General features: G+C 41.6%; 1 protein-coding gene across 6 annotated transcripts; it reads right to left on the bottom strand.

Annotated features, from left to right (window-relative positions):
* Nucleotides 1–877: 877 nt before the first annotated feature.
* On the bottom strand, nucleotides 878–16,338 carry LOC307256172 (cytoplasmic polyadenylation element-binding protein 4-like). Of its 6 annotated transcripts, none has more exons than XM_080035060.1 (12): nucleotides 16,225–16,338; nucleotides 13,615–14,739; nucleotides 12,373–12,471; nucleotides 10,473–10,566; nucleotides 7,495–7,545; nucleotides 6,998–7,021; nucleotides 5,857–6,030; nucleotides 5,429–5,518; nucleotides 5,175–5,293; nucleotides 4,361–4,475; nucleotides 4,085–4,266; nucleotides 878–3,919 (listed from the first exon to the last, which is right to left on the bottom strand). In XM_080035060.1, exons 2-12 carry the CDS (start codon nucleotides 14,686–14,688, stop codon nucleotides 3,692–3,694), a joined length of 2,250 nt encoding a protein of 749 aa, XP_079891186.1. In that variant the 5' UTR covers nucleotides 14,689–14,739; nucleotides 16,225–16,338; the 3' UTR covers nucleotides 878–3,691. The 6 variants fall into 6 exon arrangements, with proteins under 6 accessions (XP_079891186.1, XP_079891188.1, XP_079891187.1 ...); XM_080035062.1 differs by having other exon boundaries at nucleotides 10,473–10,563; XM_080035061.1 differs by lacking the exon at nucleotides 16,225–16,338 and adding an exon at nucleotides 15,748–15,849.
* Nucleotides 16,339–17,177: the final 839 nt, after the last annotated feature.

Below are 17,177 nucleotides of genomic sequence, written 5' to 3'. Positions count from 1 at the left end.
AATCAAACAATGACCTTAAAATGATTAGGTCATTCATTCATATTCATTGGGCTTCCTAACAAAAGTTCCAAATGTCTGTAAACTTAATTATTTACTTGTGTAAATCGAACTCAATCAATCTGAAGAAAATAAAATTAAAATAGTATTAATTTTAAGTAAACAAGCACCCTGAAATAAAGTGAGCCAGTATCAAGTGATATTGTGTTTACGCATTATGGTTGTATAATTGTCTTAATAACCTCATTCATTATATTTTGGTCTACAGTGTTTGTATACTGTTCACTCTGTAATACGGCTTTTACTAGACTAGAAAAGGTTTTGTTGGGATTAAAGGGGAGGTTTAGGTTTAGCGTTAGATAGCACTCACCGAGGCATGAAATAAGCCTGGGCCTATAAATACCTCTGACCTTATTCAACTTTACTCGCCAGATGTGCCATTAAAGTGCTGTCATAACAATGGCATCAGGTGTGAGATTTCCAGTTTCCAAGGTGGCTAGCGCGCCTTTGAAAATACTGAACTAAAAAAGTAAAAAAAACACCTATACCCTGCGTTCCAAATCACATACTCTTTCTTTTTACTATACTACAAACTAAAGTACAGAGGAGTTTTAGAGCCACAGGAGAGAAAATAAAGAAGATAAGGAAGTTTTTTTTTTCATTATGTCGAGAAATGTCAAGAATAAAGATGAATACTCCAAAATGTATTTGGAGTTAGTGGGACATCTAGGTGTTTACAGCATACTACGATTGACATGCATGTATTGGGACATCCTAAATCTTTTTCTGGCTTACTTAATAGTATGGAAGTATGGATATTGGAACGCAGAGATAGTTTCTCGTGAATCAATTAGGCATATGGTTCTTCCTCACAGCTGTTTTATTCGTTCAACATCTCACATTACAAATACTTCAAATGTATGCATACAGTTACAAACAGTTGGCAGCAAATGAATATATGACATTAGATCTTTTGTTTTTACTTCGATACTACAAACCAACTATAAAAACTGACTTCTGTATTGTAGCGTAAATTAATCAGGAAGAAAATATAAAAAAAATTGGAACTTACGTATAAATGTGAAAGGACTTAATAAAAATAAAAATGATATCAGGTAAAAAAAAAAAAAGGAAAAAAAATAATCAATAAATATAACCTTCCCAGCATACAATTAAAAACTATTGAATTTTTTTTTGCAATCAAGTAATACTAAACAGACATGATCATTCTTTTTCATCTGAAAATGTGGAGCACAATACAGCAATTAGAAAAAACTAGACACATCAACGAGTTTTAACACATCACCCCAAAAATATAACAAAATCTGATCAAAAATGATAGTTATACATTTCAAATTGAAAATATAGCAAATGCTAAATACATTACCGACCTAGTATATACAATGTTTTCAATCACAGTAGCATGGTAGTAGCAAAATAAGTAAATAAGCACAAAACTAATGTTTAAAAATAAATTCAGGTATAAATTAGTTTTTTTTTCTTCTTCTTGCAAACATCAGCATGAACAATAGGAAACAAACATTGTGTAAATGACTGCATGGTTAATATGGGTTAAATGATTTTTATACTGCGGAGACTTGTTTTTCTGGAAAGAATAAGTATTGCACATAATGGCTCAAAAAGTTAACTTGCAACATTAAATCACATTCAGGTTTATGTCCCAAAGCATGCCACATCACAAAGGGGGGTCAAGTGATCAAGTCTCCTCATCTACGTCCTACTTGAGTGTTCCTCTACATTACAAAAACGCATCCAAAGTGTTGTCACCGTGTAGATTTTGCATAAACATCATGTCTGTGTAAGGAAGGCAGACTCCATCATGTAAAGAGAGGCTACAAGAGATAGCGGATCTCAACGAGATTAAGAAAAAGAAAAGTGGAAAAAGGAGAAAGTAAGATCTAGTGCATTACATTAGGTCCTGCATTGACACTAGTCATGTTATTTCTGTATTACATTATGCATGCCAAGAATAAGTAGGACTTACAGGCAGTCCCAGAAAGAGGATCTTAAATATTCAAACAGCTGTTATCCACTCAGGTGTCAGAAGGGAAAGATTTTCACATTGACCAAAGCCAAAAAACATTTACCCTATTGATAATCTTATTGTCTACACCTAAGAGAGAAATGTCAGAATATATTTTTTCCAAGACTATCAAAATCAGCTTAGAAAGGTCTTGTCATGCCTTAGGATCCTGTAATTATGTTTATCAGGACAATAGAGAATCCATATATGACTGGCTATAAGGATAGCCTACAATTTTTTTGTTTTTAATCTACAGAATCACACCAATGCACCAGACAATTTTCAGATTTTACCAGCACTTAAATATATAAAAGCTAATTGAAAATTATATTAATATCATTCATTTTCTTTTTTAAATTAAGTTTACCATAAATGCAGATCTCTTAGTAACAAAGGTACAAAATTATTTTTCACCAAGTGAAAAAAATGAGGTATTGCAAAAGGAGTTCTCCCATCTGTGAAAAATGTGCCTAAAATGACTATTGAAAAAAATATTTAGAAAAGTAGTGCATAATAAATGTATATATGTTCATGACAAAATAATCAGCTATAAAACACTGTACAAAAATCAGCAGGCCATGTATAAAATAATATCTTTATCTCTGTGACAGCAAATTTCTAGCTACTACCATATCCAACCACAAGACTTGTGATAGAAGCTCCAGTCATGGTAGAGCGTGCAGTGGTACACCATGAGGACAGCTCAGGGAGACTGGACTGTGCATTCCCATTAGTTTGTACTACATTAGCATGTTAGCTTCCAGTGCTAATATCCCTGACAATATAAAGTGAGCAAATACTACTGCCAATACCTGAGCCCTGAGGGGCTGTGTCATTATTAAGCCGACACCCATAAACCGAAACTCCAGACAACTCTAGCCTTCTCCTCTGCCGTAAGACAAGAGGACATTATCCTGAACACCCTCAGATCAACATTATCTGCTTTTTGATGACGTGTTGTAGGCCAATCTTTGGTTTGCCCTTTTCTGGTTACATAGTGTTGACTTTTGAAACCAAGACCTAAAAACTCATGCCAGCAATCTAAACGTGTGCCAGACTGAGGGGGAGATTTTGTATTTGTGACGTGGCCAGATGCTGCTATACACCGAGCTTCCTGGAGAAAAAAAAACTCAATGGTCCGACCATCTGAAACGGTGTTCCTCCTCTGTTCAACCCAAACATTTGAACTCAACCTTTGGTAAAAATGGTACTGTTGTTCTCTAGTCCTGCAAGCGAAAAGTAAGAAAATGCACCCTTCTTAAAACTCAACTTCCATAGTTAGTATACAGATTTAGGTATGATGAACCTCACTTAAATTTTATGTTACTCTTGACAACAAATGTAAGCAGCTTTGCCAGCTAACACGAAAAGAAAGTACAGTCAAGTCTGAAAACATCTAAATCCAAATCTAATGCATCCATATGCTCATGCACACTTAAAGTCAAAACATAAATGGGATTTCACTCTCTTATTAGCATTTACTTATTTTAGAAAGGCCGAATTTAAAAAATAAAAAATAAATTAAGTTCTTTTTTTTTGTTTAACTTAAAAAGAAAAGTGCATTTATTTTTCATATGGTAGCCCATAGCCCTTCCCTAACTACCCCTTTTCTCTCAATCCCTCCCCCCGTTCCCCTTGCCCTCTCTGGCCTCAGTTCCAGCGGAAGGAGATGTGTCGTGGTCGGTCCCCTCCCTCCTTCACCAGCGGCTTGTGGAACTCTCGGCCGGCCCGGGAGTGGATGGCTGCCCAGCAATACTCACAGTAGTACTGCAGGCAGGTCACGTTGGCGCAGAAGAAAGGGGCAAACTTCCCCCCACAGCGGGTGCCCTGGCACTCATCACACAGCTGGTCGTCCAGGACATATGGCTTCACTTCCACCTGAGCAAGAGCCATGAAATGGAGGACAGAGTCAAAATGGAGGTCGAGAACATTTGGAATGCACAGCAGCACGTTAAGGTAGGTTGGAATGAATATTTCATGAACATCCACTCTTCCATTTTGAAGACCTGAAGAGGGCCGCTGCTAACATCAGATGAGACTCACCCGTTTATCAATCTCCCCGTGCTGCAGTTGAACAAACCGGGCACTGATGGCTGCAATGTAGCTTTGCTGATTGGAGAAGGCTACTCGCCCCGCCCCTTTGGGATACTTCAGTTCAGGGTCTGTGTCGATCCCAGCGTAACACACTCCCCCATACAGACGGTCCATGATCATGGCAAGCTCCACTAGGATACACAATGCAGGAGAATTGGGTCAACACTAGTCCAGTTATGAGACTTCATTACATCTAGGGGTCATCACACACACACACACACTTACCTGCACGGAGGGGGCGTGGGACGCCTCCTACAAAGATAGTTTTCCTGGGATCCAGCGGCTGAGAGCCGTCCATCACAAAGTCACTGTCATTTAGGTTCCAGGGCCTGATCTGAACCTATAAGATGATTAAAACATTTACAAAATGAGTTTCCTCTCAGTAACGGTTATATACACACCCCTTTGCATGCAAAATACATTCTGGATTAGAAAATGAAAAGGGCTTGCTACTTATGTAATATGGATTAACATGTGTATTTGGTTCAATATGGTCGCTGTTGCAGGAAGTCATTGGAAGTGTGAAAGGGCGTTTTCCCAAGAAACCCCTGGAATGACGGTGAAATCCTGTGAATGCATTTTTTTTTTTTAAGATTTGGAGGGACATAGATGAAATGGGGCCGAGAGGGGAATGACCACCGGTGGGACTCGAATCAGGTCACTGCTAAGAGGACTGAGCTCTAACCACTAGACCGCTACACCACCCAACATTTTACATTTTGTGAGGCAGGACACAGAAACATCTGCATGATATAAAGGGATGAGTAAACAAACCCATCATAGACTACAGCTAAAATGAGGCTTCAATGGCTCAGGATTAGTTCATGGACAATGTTTCATGTTGCACTGAAAATATAAAGTGAGTGCACAAAACCTAATCATCTGACGCATTATTGCAGCAGAGCATTCATTATACAGTTTCTGGGATATTATCACCAGACACACAAAGAGCAGTTGTTTTGTGGGTCTATGCTTTTGCCATTTGTGTTGGCAAGGCGCATAACAAGCAAGTAGCAGCTAAAAAGAAGGTAAAACTCACAGGCTTGTCTTTGATGGTGGGACTGGAGACACACAGGTAAAGCTTGCCGTCCTCCTGGATGCAGGCATCGATCAGGGCCTGGACAGAGCTCTCGTCTTGGAACAGCAGGAAAGCATATCCTGGAAAAAGGTTGGACATGCAGAAAAATGAAGCGCACACACACAAACACAACAAGCAAATGACTTGGCATTACCATTTGCTGTAGTCGACATGCTGGCGCAGAAATATACACGTTACAAACTGGGTTGACTTACCTTTTGGTGGGAAATAGGACTTGCTCTCTGCCTTGTGAGGCCAGTCAACAAACAAGTGACCAAATCTGCGGAAACTGGCAGTGATTTCATCTGAAGAAGAGAACGAGTTTGGTACATCAGTATATTTAGTGCTGCTCTGAGTTTCATAAATACACAGCAAAGGAAAGGTGTGTTTTGTGAATTATTTATTTGTTGTAACAAAGCTTCTTGGCAATTAATATCATACTGTGGGGAAACCTGCTTATTTCCCTTTAAAAATGGTGCTCGACCAAACACAAACGTCCTTACTTTTATGTGCTAAGTTTATGTAGATAAAACAATTGACAGTAAAATCACATAGCAATCTAATGCTCAGTAGTGTAGGTTTCTTATGGCTTTTGATATAACAATGTAGACAAGCATTCTCTGTAGTAGTAACACATCTTTACCTTCGTCTATGTCCGGGGGCAGTCCTCCAACAAAGACTTTGCGAGAGTATCTCTCCACACGTTCCCCGTTGAGGTGGGGGAAACAGTGGGCTGAGCCCAGGCCAACCAGCCCCTGCTCACCTGACTCGTCCTCCCCAAAACGCTCATCCTCCATGGGGAACAGATTGGAATGGCCTGGTGGAGACAATCATCTGGATTACACATATTGGTTCACCACTAGTCAAGGATGAACCACAATTCTGTTCAAGAAGTAAAAGTGTATGTAATATTACAATGAGACAGGGAATTTGATTAGACCTAAATAAATGGAGGCGAGACACTGCAGGGCAATAGGGGGAATGTGTTAACGATATCATCATTAAACTTTACCAGTCGATTTCTTACTTTAAATTAGTTTTGCAATAACCTTCAGAATGGTGTTAACAATGATCATGGAAGGTTTAGTTGATGTACGTTCTTTTGAAGTTGAGATTCTTGAAAATAACTAATGTTGAGATAATAGCAGTTAAAGATGTTTGTATAATGGGAGATAAACAGAAACGGCTTTAGTCTATTAAACACCTAAATACGGGGCACCCTTAGCTCAGTTGGTAGGGCGTCCCCCCCCATGGGCCTCGGCCAGCAGCGGACCCGGGTTCGATTTCAGCCCGCGATCGTTCTCTGCATGTCACTCCCCTCTCTGCCCCATTTCAACACTGTCTCTACACTATCAATAAAGCATAAAAATGCCAAAAAAATATCTTTAAAAAAAAATACACATTTCGGACATTTTATCAATACAAGTTTGAAAGACATGATATGGAAAATCAACGAGTTCTTGAAAAATCGATGTTTTTGCCTGCTGTGTCTCGCCCTAAATAACGTGAAGAAATGTACATACAAAAAGCAGCCATGATCTCCAATGTTGATGACACAGTTAAAAGCACAAGTATTATCACTACTACAGTATATCTTTGCAGGCAACCTTGGAAGGCTTTTTACACCCTACAGACAAAAGGGGCTCGAAGCCTGACAAAGATCACAGCGGATTGATCAATTAAACAGCCAAGCAGACAAACACACACACGTATACCACATTGAGGGAGCCATTACTGCCATTCTAAATAACAAGGCAAGAAACAGACACATTCACAAGCTTTACCTCGTCTTCTGCCATAACTTCTCGCTGCATGTAAAACAACACAAGACACTCTTGAGATGGCTTGTTTGAGGAAAAAAGGCACACAGTAAAATAACAGGTGAAAACACTGCAAGGGCTTGAAATTCCTTTGATGATTCGCCAGCAAAATAAAAAAGGAGCTACTGTATCTTAAAGTAAGAGTCACTTGCAAGATAGAGAGCCATATTGGTCGTGTTGCACAGTGACTATCATAGCAGTTTAGAAAAAGGAAAAGAAAAGTTATATGACTTTACCACTGCTTTTTATGTCTCAGTGTGGTCATGTGATATCCAGAGGGTTTCTCTTTTGTCTTACCTGTTATGCAAACTCACAACATTACACTTAAATAATAACCAAAGTACTGAATTGTGAATCTCAACTTGCATTTTTCTTTAAAATGTCCAGCATTTGGCCTACATTCATTTCAAGCCCCTGCATTGTGCTACAGCACTGCTGCATATTTGTATACATTTACATACCATTCATAGGCAGAGGCCCGTCTCCGCCCTGGTGAGAGAAGCTGTAGCGACCTACATGACAGAAGCAGAACACCATGTTATGAAATGACTCCTCACTGGGGTTACAATTACATTTCAAAAAACCTTCCTAACCCATTGACACTATGTTAAAATGGGTTTGAAATCAAATGGTGCCTGTAGTTCGATTGACACATTGTGTAAAAAAGTGTATGAGTAATATCATATGTAAGAAAAATACTGGAATGAGTCAAAGAATGTGTGCAAATGATCAGCAGGTTGAGAGAAGCTGACTGACTACATAAAGTGTTGGAAAATACTCTCTTGACAAATGTGGAAGTGTGAGCTGGCCCAGATTAGCATCAGTAGAGCTGGCTCTTCCTTTTCAAGATTGATAATAACAGAACTCAAATGTTTTATTAATGAGAGAGTCCAGATCACAGAGTCTCTACAGCTAAAAATGCCGCAGGGGATTGAATACATGACTGACGGACAAGATGACGAAACTAACTGATTTGAGTTGGCCTCCTTCATGATATATGATTACTTTGATAGATGATATACTTTGAGAAATACTCTTTTCACTGTAAAAGACATATTTTATTAAAATTGAATTTTTTTGCACTTAAAGTACAATTTTGCCCACAATTTGTCTAAAATTGGAGATTTGAATGTTGATATCCATCCCTGCTTACTATAAACTGCTTTTCAAATCTCATTAAGAGGGGACATTATTTCACTTTGGTCCAATATTAAAGGTGAAGTATCAATATATTTATGTTAATATACATGTTAAATCGCTCTATATTCATACAGTGATCACTTACAGTCATATGAAAAAGTTTGGGAACCCCTCTCAGCCGGCATTATAATTGACTCTGCTTTCACAAAAAAAATATAAAAGTGGTATGTCTTTAATTTACCAGGAACAGCTAATTACTGGGATGTTTTCCAAACAAAGATTTTTTGAAAAGCAGTATTTGGTTGTATGAAATAAAATAAAATGTGAAAAACTGGCTGTGCAAAAATATAGGAACCCTTGTGGTTTTGTTGATTTTAATGCCTGTAACAGCATGTAAAACTGATGACTTTAAACACAAAGTTGGTTGGATTGTGTTGTTAAGCCTTGAACCTCATAGACATGTCTGTTTAATCATGAGAAAATGTATTTTAGGTGCCTAAATGCAAGTTGCACTTCTCTTTGACTCTCTGCTGAAGTGAGACAGAATGGGATCATCAAAACAGCTCCCAAAAGATCTGAAAAACAAAGATTGTTCATTGTCATGGTTTAGGGGGAGGCTACAAGAAGCTTTCCCAAAGGTTTCAATTGTCAATTTCGACTGTAGGGAACGTTGTCAGGAAATGGAAGGACACAGGCATAGTGGCAATTAAACCCAGGCATGGCAGACCAAGAAAAAAACAGGTGCGGCATAGGTGGAGGATTGTGAGAATGGTTGCACACAACCCACAGATCACCTCCAAAGACCTGCAAGAACATCTGGCTGCAGATTGTGTATCTGTACATCGTTCAACAATTCAGCGCAATTTGCACCAAAACATCTGCTTTTTATAAAGACCAAATAACTTAATTTTTGTCTCATCAGTCCAAAGCATTTTCTTCCAATATGAATCTGGCTTGTCTAAATGAGCTTTTGCATACTCCATGCAACTGTATCTGTGGCGTGGGCGCAGAAAGGGCTTCCTTCTCATCACCCGGCCATACAGATGTTTTGGTGCAAATTGCACTGAATTGTAGAACCATATACAGATACACAATCTGCAGCCAGATGTTCTTGCAGGTCTTTGGAGGTGATCTTTGGGTTGTGTGCAACCATTCTCACAATCCGCCGCATATGCCACTCTTGTACTTTTCTTGGTCTGCTAGACCTGGGTTTAACTGCAACTGTGCCTGTGTCCTTCCATTCCCTGACAACGTTCCTTACAGTAGAAATTGACAATTGAAACCTTTGGGAAAGCTTCTTGTAGCCTTCCGCTAAACCATGACAATGAATAATCTTTGTTTTTAAGATCTTTTGGGAGCTGTTTTGATGATCGCATTCTGTCTCACTTCTGCAGAGAGTCAAAGAGAAGTGGAACTTGCATTTAGGCACCTAAAATACCTTTTATCATGATTAAACAGACCTTTCTATGAGGTTCAAGGCTTAACTACATAATCCAACCAATTTTGTGTTTAAAGTCATCAGTTTTACATGCTGTTACATGTATTAAAATCAGCAAGACCACAAGGGTTCCCATATTTTTGCACAGCCAGTTTTTCACATTTTATTTAATTTCATAAAACTAAATACTGCTTTTCAAAAAATCTTTGTTTGGAAAACATCCCAGTACTTAGCTGTTCCTGGTAAATGAAAGACATACCACTTTTATCTTTTTTTGTGTGAAAGCAGAGTCAATTATAATGCCGGCTGAGAGGGGTTCCCAAACTTTTTCATATGACTGTATATAGTGTGCGTGCGCCTTTCATAACTACGATCTCTAAGTCACCCGCTCTGCATGCAATCGGCAAATAAACTTATCTGGTATCCCGAAACTGATATCCAATCAGAAGAGAGAGAGCGCTGCAAACTGGTACACGCGCAGAGCAACAGATGGGTGAATGTTTATGTGCCTACAATGGCTGAGAAGTTAGCAAAGCTCATTAATGTTTCATTTTGGATGGTTACACTAAATCATTACAGCTGTACATGACATGCAGCTGTATTAAAAAAATAAATAAATTAAAACTCTGGTTAACACCCACTAAAAAAGACTAACTCAAAACGTACACTATTAGCATCACCAAGCTACTATTTCTGGGATCCGATAAGCAGCATGACGGTTCAAACTGATGTCAGCATTGTGAAAAAAAGAATACCCAATTTCTACTCGCTGTCGAGTACATGCGACAGCTGTATTTATGTACAGCCAGCTAGTGAGAAAAGCTATATCCTCTCCTCGCTATTGTTAGCATGGGAACCAACCTTTCAAGGAGTCCTGCTCAGCCCTCATAATGTCAATCAGGGAGTTCTCCAGGGAGTGCATGCTGAAACCATCAAAGGGCCGTGTTCTCTCCTGCTGAAAGAGACCAAGACAAAACAATTAGAACTCCTCGCGTCACCACATCACCAGCTACAGCAGCACAGGCTCATTGCTAATAGAAAATATACCCTGCAAAGAATATCCCCCGTACAGCAGAGAGCCATGGAAAACAGAAAATGGAGGCCCAGAGTGTTACACAAATTCACCTCTGTGTAACTCTGCAGCAAACACTGTATCCCATAGCGCCACATAAGAAGGTAAGCTAGATATGTTAGGAGATACAACTAAATCATCCGTCTAACCTGCTGATGTACACTTTGTACAGAGAGAGATAGAGAGAGCAAAGAAGCTGCTCTGTATTTTACGTCGACCAATTATTCATAAGCATTTGATCAATCATTTGAAGATTTAATGGTTTGAATGGAATGTTCTTTCTTGTTTTGAACACAAATTATAATTCTAAGGCAAAAAGATGTATGCATTTGGAACAATTCCAAATAGGCAGAGTGGCCACGATAAGTTATATATGTTGTACGCGTAACACAAGTGGATGGTGCCTCCCTGTGTATCTAAACGCAAAGAAGAGCACAAGACTTCTCCAAATCAGGGCAAGAGGAAGGCCATGTGATGAGAGCAGATGATAACTCTCCTTCAACGAAATGCTCTAGATAAAACCTCACACACACACAATAAGTTTCAATTTATCCGTTTAGTCTGGCTAGTCAACTGTCACGTATCCTGTTTTTCCTCAATGGCTTATTTGTTGAATTTAATACAGAGAAGTGTGTTTGATAGGATAAACAGCAATGGGCCCCAGGAGGACACACAGGACATGTTTTTTTTACAATATGTATTCCTATAGGGGTCAATGTCCAAAGTCTGTCGCTGTTTATGATTGAATATCAACTGTGGTATACATTTTGATTACCGGTAAAAAAAAAAAGTTTGTCGCAATATCAAAATCCCCAAGATGTCAGATAGCGAGAGCAACGTGTTAGCCCGGGCCGCAACACTACCTACAGTGTCGTCCACTAGTGCACACAATGTCGAGCTGGGTGAAAATAATAGCTGGAAAAATAGACAAGACAGTGAAACACAATAAAGCAGTTTCACGTTAAAAAAAAATCTGCATTTTCTAGGGGTGCGCTCGTGGTATAGTGGTTAGAGCACTGCCCATGGTCGTTACCCCGCATGTCATTCCCCTCTCTGTCTCTCCAAATCATGAAAAAATGCCAAAAATAAATAATCTGCATCTCTGCGAGAGACACAGGACGTCAGGAGATCAAGAGTAGCTGGAATTGCTTTAATGGCCATTGGCCGGCAAAACATCCTGTTACTTAAAGGCCTCCTTCACCGGTTGGAATATGAAGGTGTATTGAACTCGGAGATCCTATGAAGTATAAATGTGCAAAAGAAATTGAAATCGGATCATCCTAGCCTGAGAAAAGGCAGAAAGAGGGTTTTATGGTCTCACTGTCTAACCCTACATTTCTCTTTCTGTGATGTATTTACATTTTGACTTGTGCTGTGTCGCTGTATATAATGCCTTGTCTCTACTACTGCGCTATAATGTTGCTGCCGCTGCCACCATGTGACATTAGAAACAGTGAAATAGGTGATCCGTCATCAATTAAGGTAAGCTAGCTAGTTGGAAATGAAGGATGGGAAAATGCCCTTCATTTTGCTTTGCTGCTGCCTGCAATCACCGATAACATTTATTTAATTTTTTTTTTTTTTTCTTTATCTTCATGTCACATTACGTGAATGTCCTTCTATAAAATGGCGTCCCACCGTCATTTTCTACATACCAGCCTGATTTCTACCTGCAGTAAGTATGCTCACCTGGAAGGGGTAGACACTGTCACTGCGGCTCATGCTGTCCTCCACCCAGCCCTTGTGATTGAAGCCAGAGCTGTTTCTGGGGAACTTCTGAGAGGGAACCTGCAGGACACATGGATTCAGTTTCATACCAGACCAGCGGTATTGTGTGACATGATGTCATATCAATGCATGCAAATAGCTCCTAAGCTTTTATTAAGCCTCCTTTCCACTGAGCGGTGCGGTTCAGTTCGGCACATCTCGCGGCATGCATTTGTGTTTCCATAGTCAAAAGTTGGGAAGGGAATCAACATAAGTGAACCGTGCCGCACCTTTTTTTTTTTTTTTTTTTTTTTAGATTATTTTTTTGGCATTTTCAAGCTTTATTAGATAGAACAGAGTTGAAATGGGTAGACAGAGAGAGGGGATGACCAGCAGTAAAGGTCCACGGGTCGGATTTGAACCCGCGACCACTGCAACGAAGGCCGGAGCCAATGTGGTACGCGCTCTATCCACTACACCACCGGAGCACCCCGTGCCGCACCTATTTTCGTCACCCTTTCATTGGCATACCAAGCCGTCTCGAAAATGCTAGAGCTACAGACAGGAGTCTGTTGATTGGTCGACAGACTCATAATTTCTGTGTTTGAGATGAACCACTGTGTGTAGTCACCTCGGCAAGAGTGTAGAGTCTTGTGTTCAGAGTACAATGTCGACCCACAGCTCTGTTTATAGTGGGCCGTTTTCCTCTTCTTTGAATTAAATCAGTGGGCTATACAGTGTCCCACTGCTAAGATGTCACCATAGTAACGTAGCTGCCGCGCCCAGTGGCGTTCAACGCAGTGGAAACGCAAGCCAGATCTAAAGTTATCTGAACCGAACTGTGCTGCTCAGTGGAAATGAGGCCTTAATGGACTTAAATAATTACTCAAATTAAAATAGTGCTCACATGATTAACTTACAACTGGTTTATTGTTTGATCATGCTGCCTTTGCTCTAAAGTTCATGTATATATTCGACTCATATTTCAATATATTGCTTCTCTTTTATATTGCATAGTTTATTATTTCAGTAATTTCCTCTTGGTTATGTCTTCCCGTGTTAGTGTTTCTATTTCTACCTTTAATTGTTTTATTTTAAATATTTCCCAATGGACAAGTGTTGAAACTAACACTTAAACAATGCATTTGGTTTGTCCAATGTCATTGTGATCCATTTAAAATCAAATCTAACTAGCTAGGGTTTGAGATGGTCAATCTCATCTACCTGGTTGTTGGGGAAGGACTTCTTCAGCGGGGAGATGGAGTTCAGCCCCGTCATCCCTCCGCCGACCCCCCTCCTGTACTCTCTGACGCCCTGCGTGCCCCCCCAGCCCCCGTAGCCACCGGGGCTCCAGGAGGTGGAGGTGGCGGTGGAGGGGCTCTGGTAGCTTCCCCAGGGTGAGGGGGGTTTGCTCTGGGCGGGGGCCAGGTGGGGTAGCTGGGTGAAGGGTCCAGAGCGGTGGGGATGCGGGGGGAAGGAGGGCTGGGGCTGGTGAGGGCTGGCCGGGGAGCGCCGGTGCTGCTGGACGCCCTGCTGGCCGTGGGGATGGTAGTGCTGCTGGGGGTGAGGGGCGCTGGGCGGAGGGTGATGCTGGGGCCCGATCTGCGGGGAGAAACTCCCTCCCGCTCCGAAGCCAGGCCCGGCATGGTGAGAGAAGTTCTGGAACAGCATGGGAGGAGGCCCGTTGGCGTTGGAGCCGGCCGGGCCAAAGAACCCGCCCACGTCCTCCCCGACCACAGCAGACTGGCTGGAGGGCACGGCCGGGGACCAGTTGTTAAAGCTGGTCAGCGAGGACGAGGAGGAGGTGGACTGGGCACAGCTCGTACCCATCCCCAGGCTGTCCTGGTAGTCGAAGCCGCTCAGCACCGGGGAATCCATCCTGAGCTTCTCCTTGCCGCCACTGCTCTCCAAAGAACCCTTCTCCAGAGAGCCGTCTTCGGGCAGAGCTCCATCCAGATCTCCCAGGCCTCCGCCGCTCTCCTGTTGGCCCGGGGACAGGGCCTGAGGCTGGACCTTCTCCTCCAGGGCCTTGGACTTGTCCGATGATGAATCTAGGATCTCATCTTGCATGTTGCCGTGCTGGGCTACGGGGAACAGCCAGGCGCTGCCGCCCCCATTGGTGGAGCAGACTGTGTTGTTGTTGATGAAGGAGGAGGGGGGACTGGGGGGGTCAGAGGAGGAGGGGTGGTGGTGTGGGTGCTGCTGGGGCTGGAGGTGAGGCGGGATCCGCACGGGGAACGCTGATTTGTTAACGCCACCGCTGTTCTTCACCAGAACTCCAAAGCCGTAGTCCCCCATTTAGGACGCCCAGTTTTAATCTTCAGGTCACTTTTTTTGTCTTTCTTGATCCTAAAATGTGGGTTAAGAAAGGGCAAGAGGGGGGAGGAGGGGCATACAAAAAGCATGATGTTACAAGCCAGAAAAGACTCCAGGACATACAGTAGGCAAAACTCTGTCTTTATTTACTCGGGGTGTTGCGGTTGATTGTACAAAAGACGATTACTGTCCAACAAAGGAGGGTGAGGGTAAAAAGTGTATTTTCTGGAAAGTGCAAACAGCCAAACTCCAACTCAGGACTGATGTTTATCGTTAAATGGACAACTGGAATACTACAACTACCTTACATTATTAAGAATACAAATTCTCCATAACCACAGTGGGGAGAATGGATCTTCCGGTGAGCATGTGATGTGATGCAGTAAAAACGGGTGATTGCAAATGGATTAGAATGAAGTTAATGGAGTGCCCGTGTCTGTGATTTGAATTTGGATATGATGATAGGACAATACTGAGGTGACATGATTGTTGTAGATGTGTTCTCTTTTGTACGATTGCATGTGAAAATTAATTTGAAGTAGAAAAATATCAATCAAAAAAAGGCTGTCACACCTCAAGTTGATCAGGCCTCTTAAAAACCTGTATAAATAAATACATAATTAGAAACCAGGCTCGCCAGAACGCAGTGAATATGCTCGGGCTGCACCCTGCCTGCCTGCCTTGGTCTTGTGATGCAATCAATGAGATTAAATCATTGACTCGCTGGGGCCATGGGAGGCCTAGCTGCGTGAAATATAACACTCGAATAAACAGGCAGGCAGGCAGGCAAACACCCCAGCCTAAGCCTATAACCAGCGTAGGCAGCTAAACACAGTCTGGGGGCTGGTGAAGCAAGCTGACGTCTCCAAAAAGGTCGTTAGGCAGCTAGCAGCGAGCTAACAGCTGCTCCATGTGCCTTCATATTAATCATGCAGATCACAGCAGTGGTCACTATTTCTTTAAGTGCGTGTATGCATTACAGTGCATCCGTAAAAACGCTCGAGAGACATGTTGGCATACAGTTTACAGTCAGACACCTACCGAATAATGTTTTTTTTTCTTCCAGCAATGACCTCCTCATACGCGACCATTTAAACACCCAGGGAAATGTTGGTGACGTCTCCTGTCTGTTCTGGATCTAGGGTAGTTCCCTTCACCGAGCCGCTATGCTAGGATAATAGCCCCATATACCGCAGAGACGCTCGAGCATATTTGCAAAGAAGCTGGGAGGCACAAACCCAATTCGTTAACGTCAGACAACGACCCCTTTGAATTTTCAACTACAGCACACGACACTCCTATCAACATTTCCACGACATGACAATTTGAAAATAGTGGAAGTCTCTTTAAACGACCTCGTCTGTGTCGTGTCCTGTAGCCTACGTTCAATGTCACACAGCCTACCAATCCTTGTCATAATTTTTTTTTACACCTCGAGTTAACGTAACGCGACCTCGACCGCTTGCGCTAACGTGTCGACGGACGAGCGTATGTTTATGAATTGTGGGGCATAGCTACCTTCAGTTCGGCGTCATGACCTTATCGTTTTGATGTTGCCATTATTATTTTTTTCTAGCGTTTTCCCCTTTTCTGCATTTCACAGGCAGCCGGTGTAAATGGTCTCTCTTCTCTCTCGCTCGCTTAGAGATGACAGCTGGACCAGTCGGGAGACACTTCCGTCTACAAGCCCCGCCCCTGCCGTCAGCAACCAGCCAGTGGACGACAGGATTTCCCTCTGAAGCCCCGCCCTGCCGTGCTGAAGTCTCGCATTCAGTTGGATGATTGACGCGAGGCCACGCCCACAGTACTCCTTGTCAATGAAGTGCACATGCACCACTAGATGTTCTCCCCCCTATACGGTTGCCTTCAAATCAATGGGAGGGGTTGCTCTGAGGGGAAAAAATACATTAGTAATCCAAAGGAAATGTATTTATCTAAGACTAAAGAAAGTAAACCAATTGGACACAAAGGATTAAAATTCAAGGTCTAATATTTGCAACCACTTATTCTAAATGCAGATGAGTTCATGTAGCTATGCAAATGCCCCCCCCCCCCCCCCACACACACACACACACCTTAGTTGATAGCAGTTAGATAGATAGATAGATAGATAGATAGATAGATAGATAGATAGATAGATAGATAGATAGATAGATAGATAGATAGATAGATAGATAGATAGATAGATAGATAGATAGATAGATAGATAGATAGATAGATAGATAGATAGATAGATAGATAGACAGATAGATAGCAAAGTATTGCATAGCAATCTTGTCAAAATATTCCGCTGCTTTTTTTAAACAAGACATTTGATTTTATACTAGAGTGGGAGTAAAGTGACTTGTGTGAAAAGCTACTCAAGCAAAAGAAAAAAAGGCATACATGGGGTCTGGAGTGAATACCGATATGGGTTTGCTGTTCAATTACTGTAAATGCTGTAGCATCTGTTGATCTCTTTGTCTTAACAA

This window comes from Ammodytes marinus (assembly GCF_949987685.1).
Source record: "Ammodytes marinus genome assembly, chromosome: 10".
Classification (NCBI taxonomy): domain Eukaryota; kingdom Metazoa; phylum Chordata; class Actinopteri; order Uranoscopiformes; family Ammodytidae; genus Ammodytes; species Ammodytes marinus.
The sequence above is the reverse complement of the archived record's forward strand: the minus strand, read 5'-3'. Positions and strand labels throughout refer to the sequence as shown.

What these genes read in the sequence shown, in the direction of transcription:
- LOC307256172 (XM_080035060.1), bottom strand. Translation starts at nt 14,688, where the DNA reads ATGGGGGACTACGGCTTTGGAGTTCTGGTGAAGAACAGCGGTGGCGTT. An exon ending in CGGGCCTCTGCCTATGAATG is followed by an intron (nt 7,022 to 7,494) that starts GTATGTAAATGT and finishes TTTTACATGCAG; the next exon opens with CGAGAAGTTATGGCAGAAGA. An exon ending in GTCCTATTTCCCACCAAAAG is followed by an intron (nt 5,294 to 5,428) that starts GTAAGTCAACCC and finishes ACCTTTTTCCAG; the next exon opens with GATATGCTTTCCTGCTGTTC.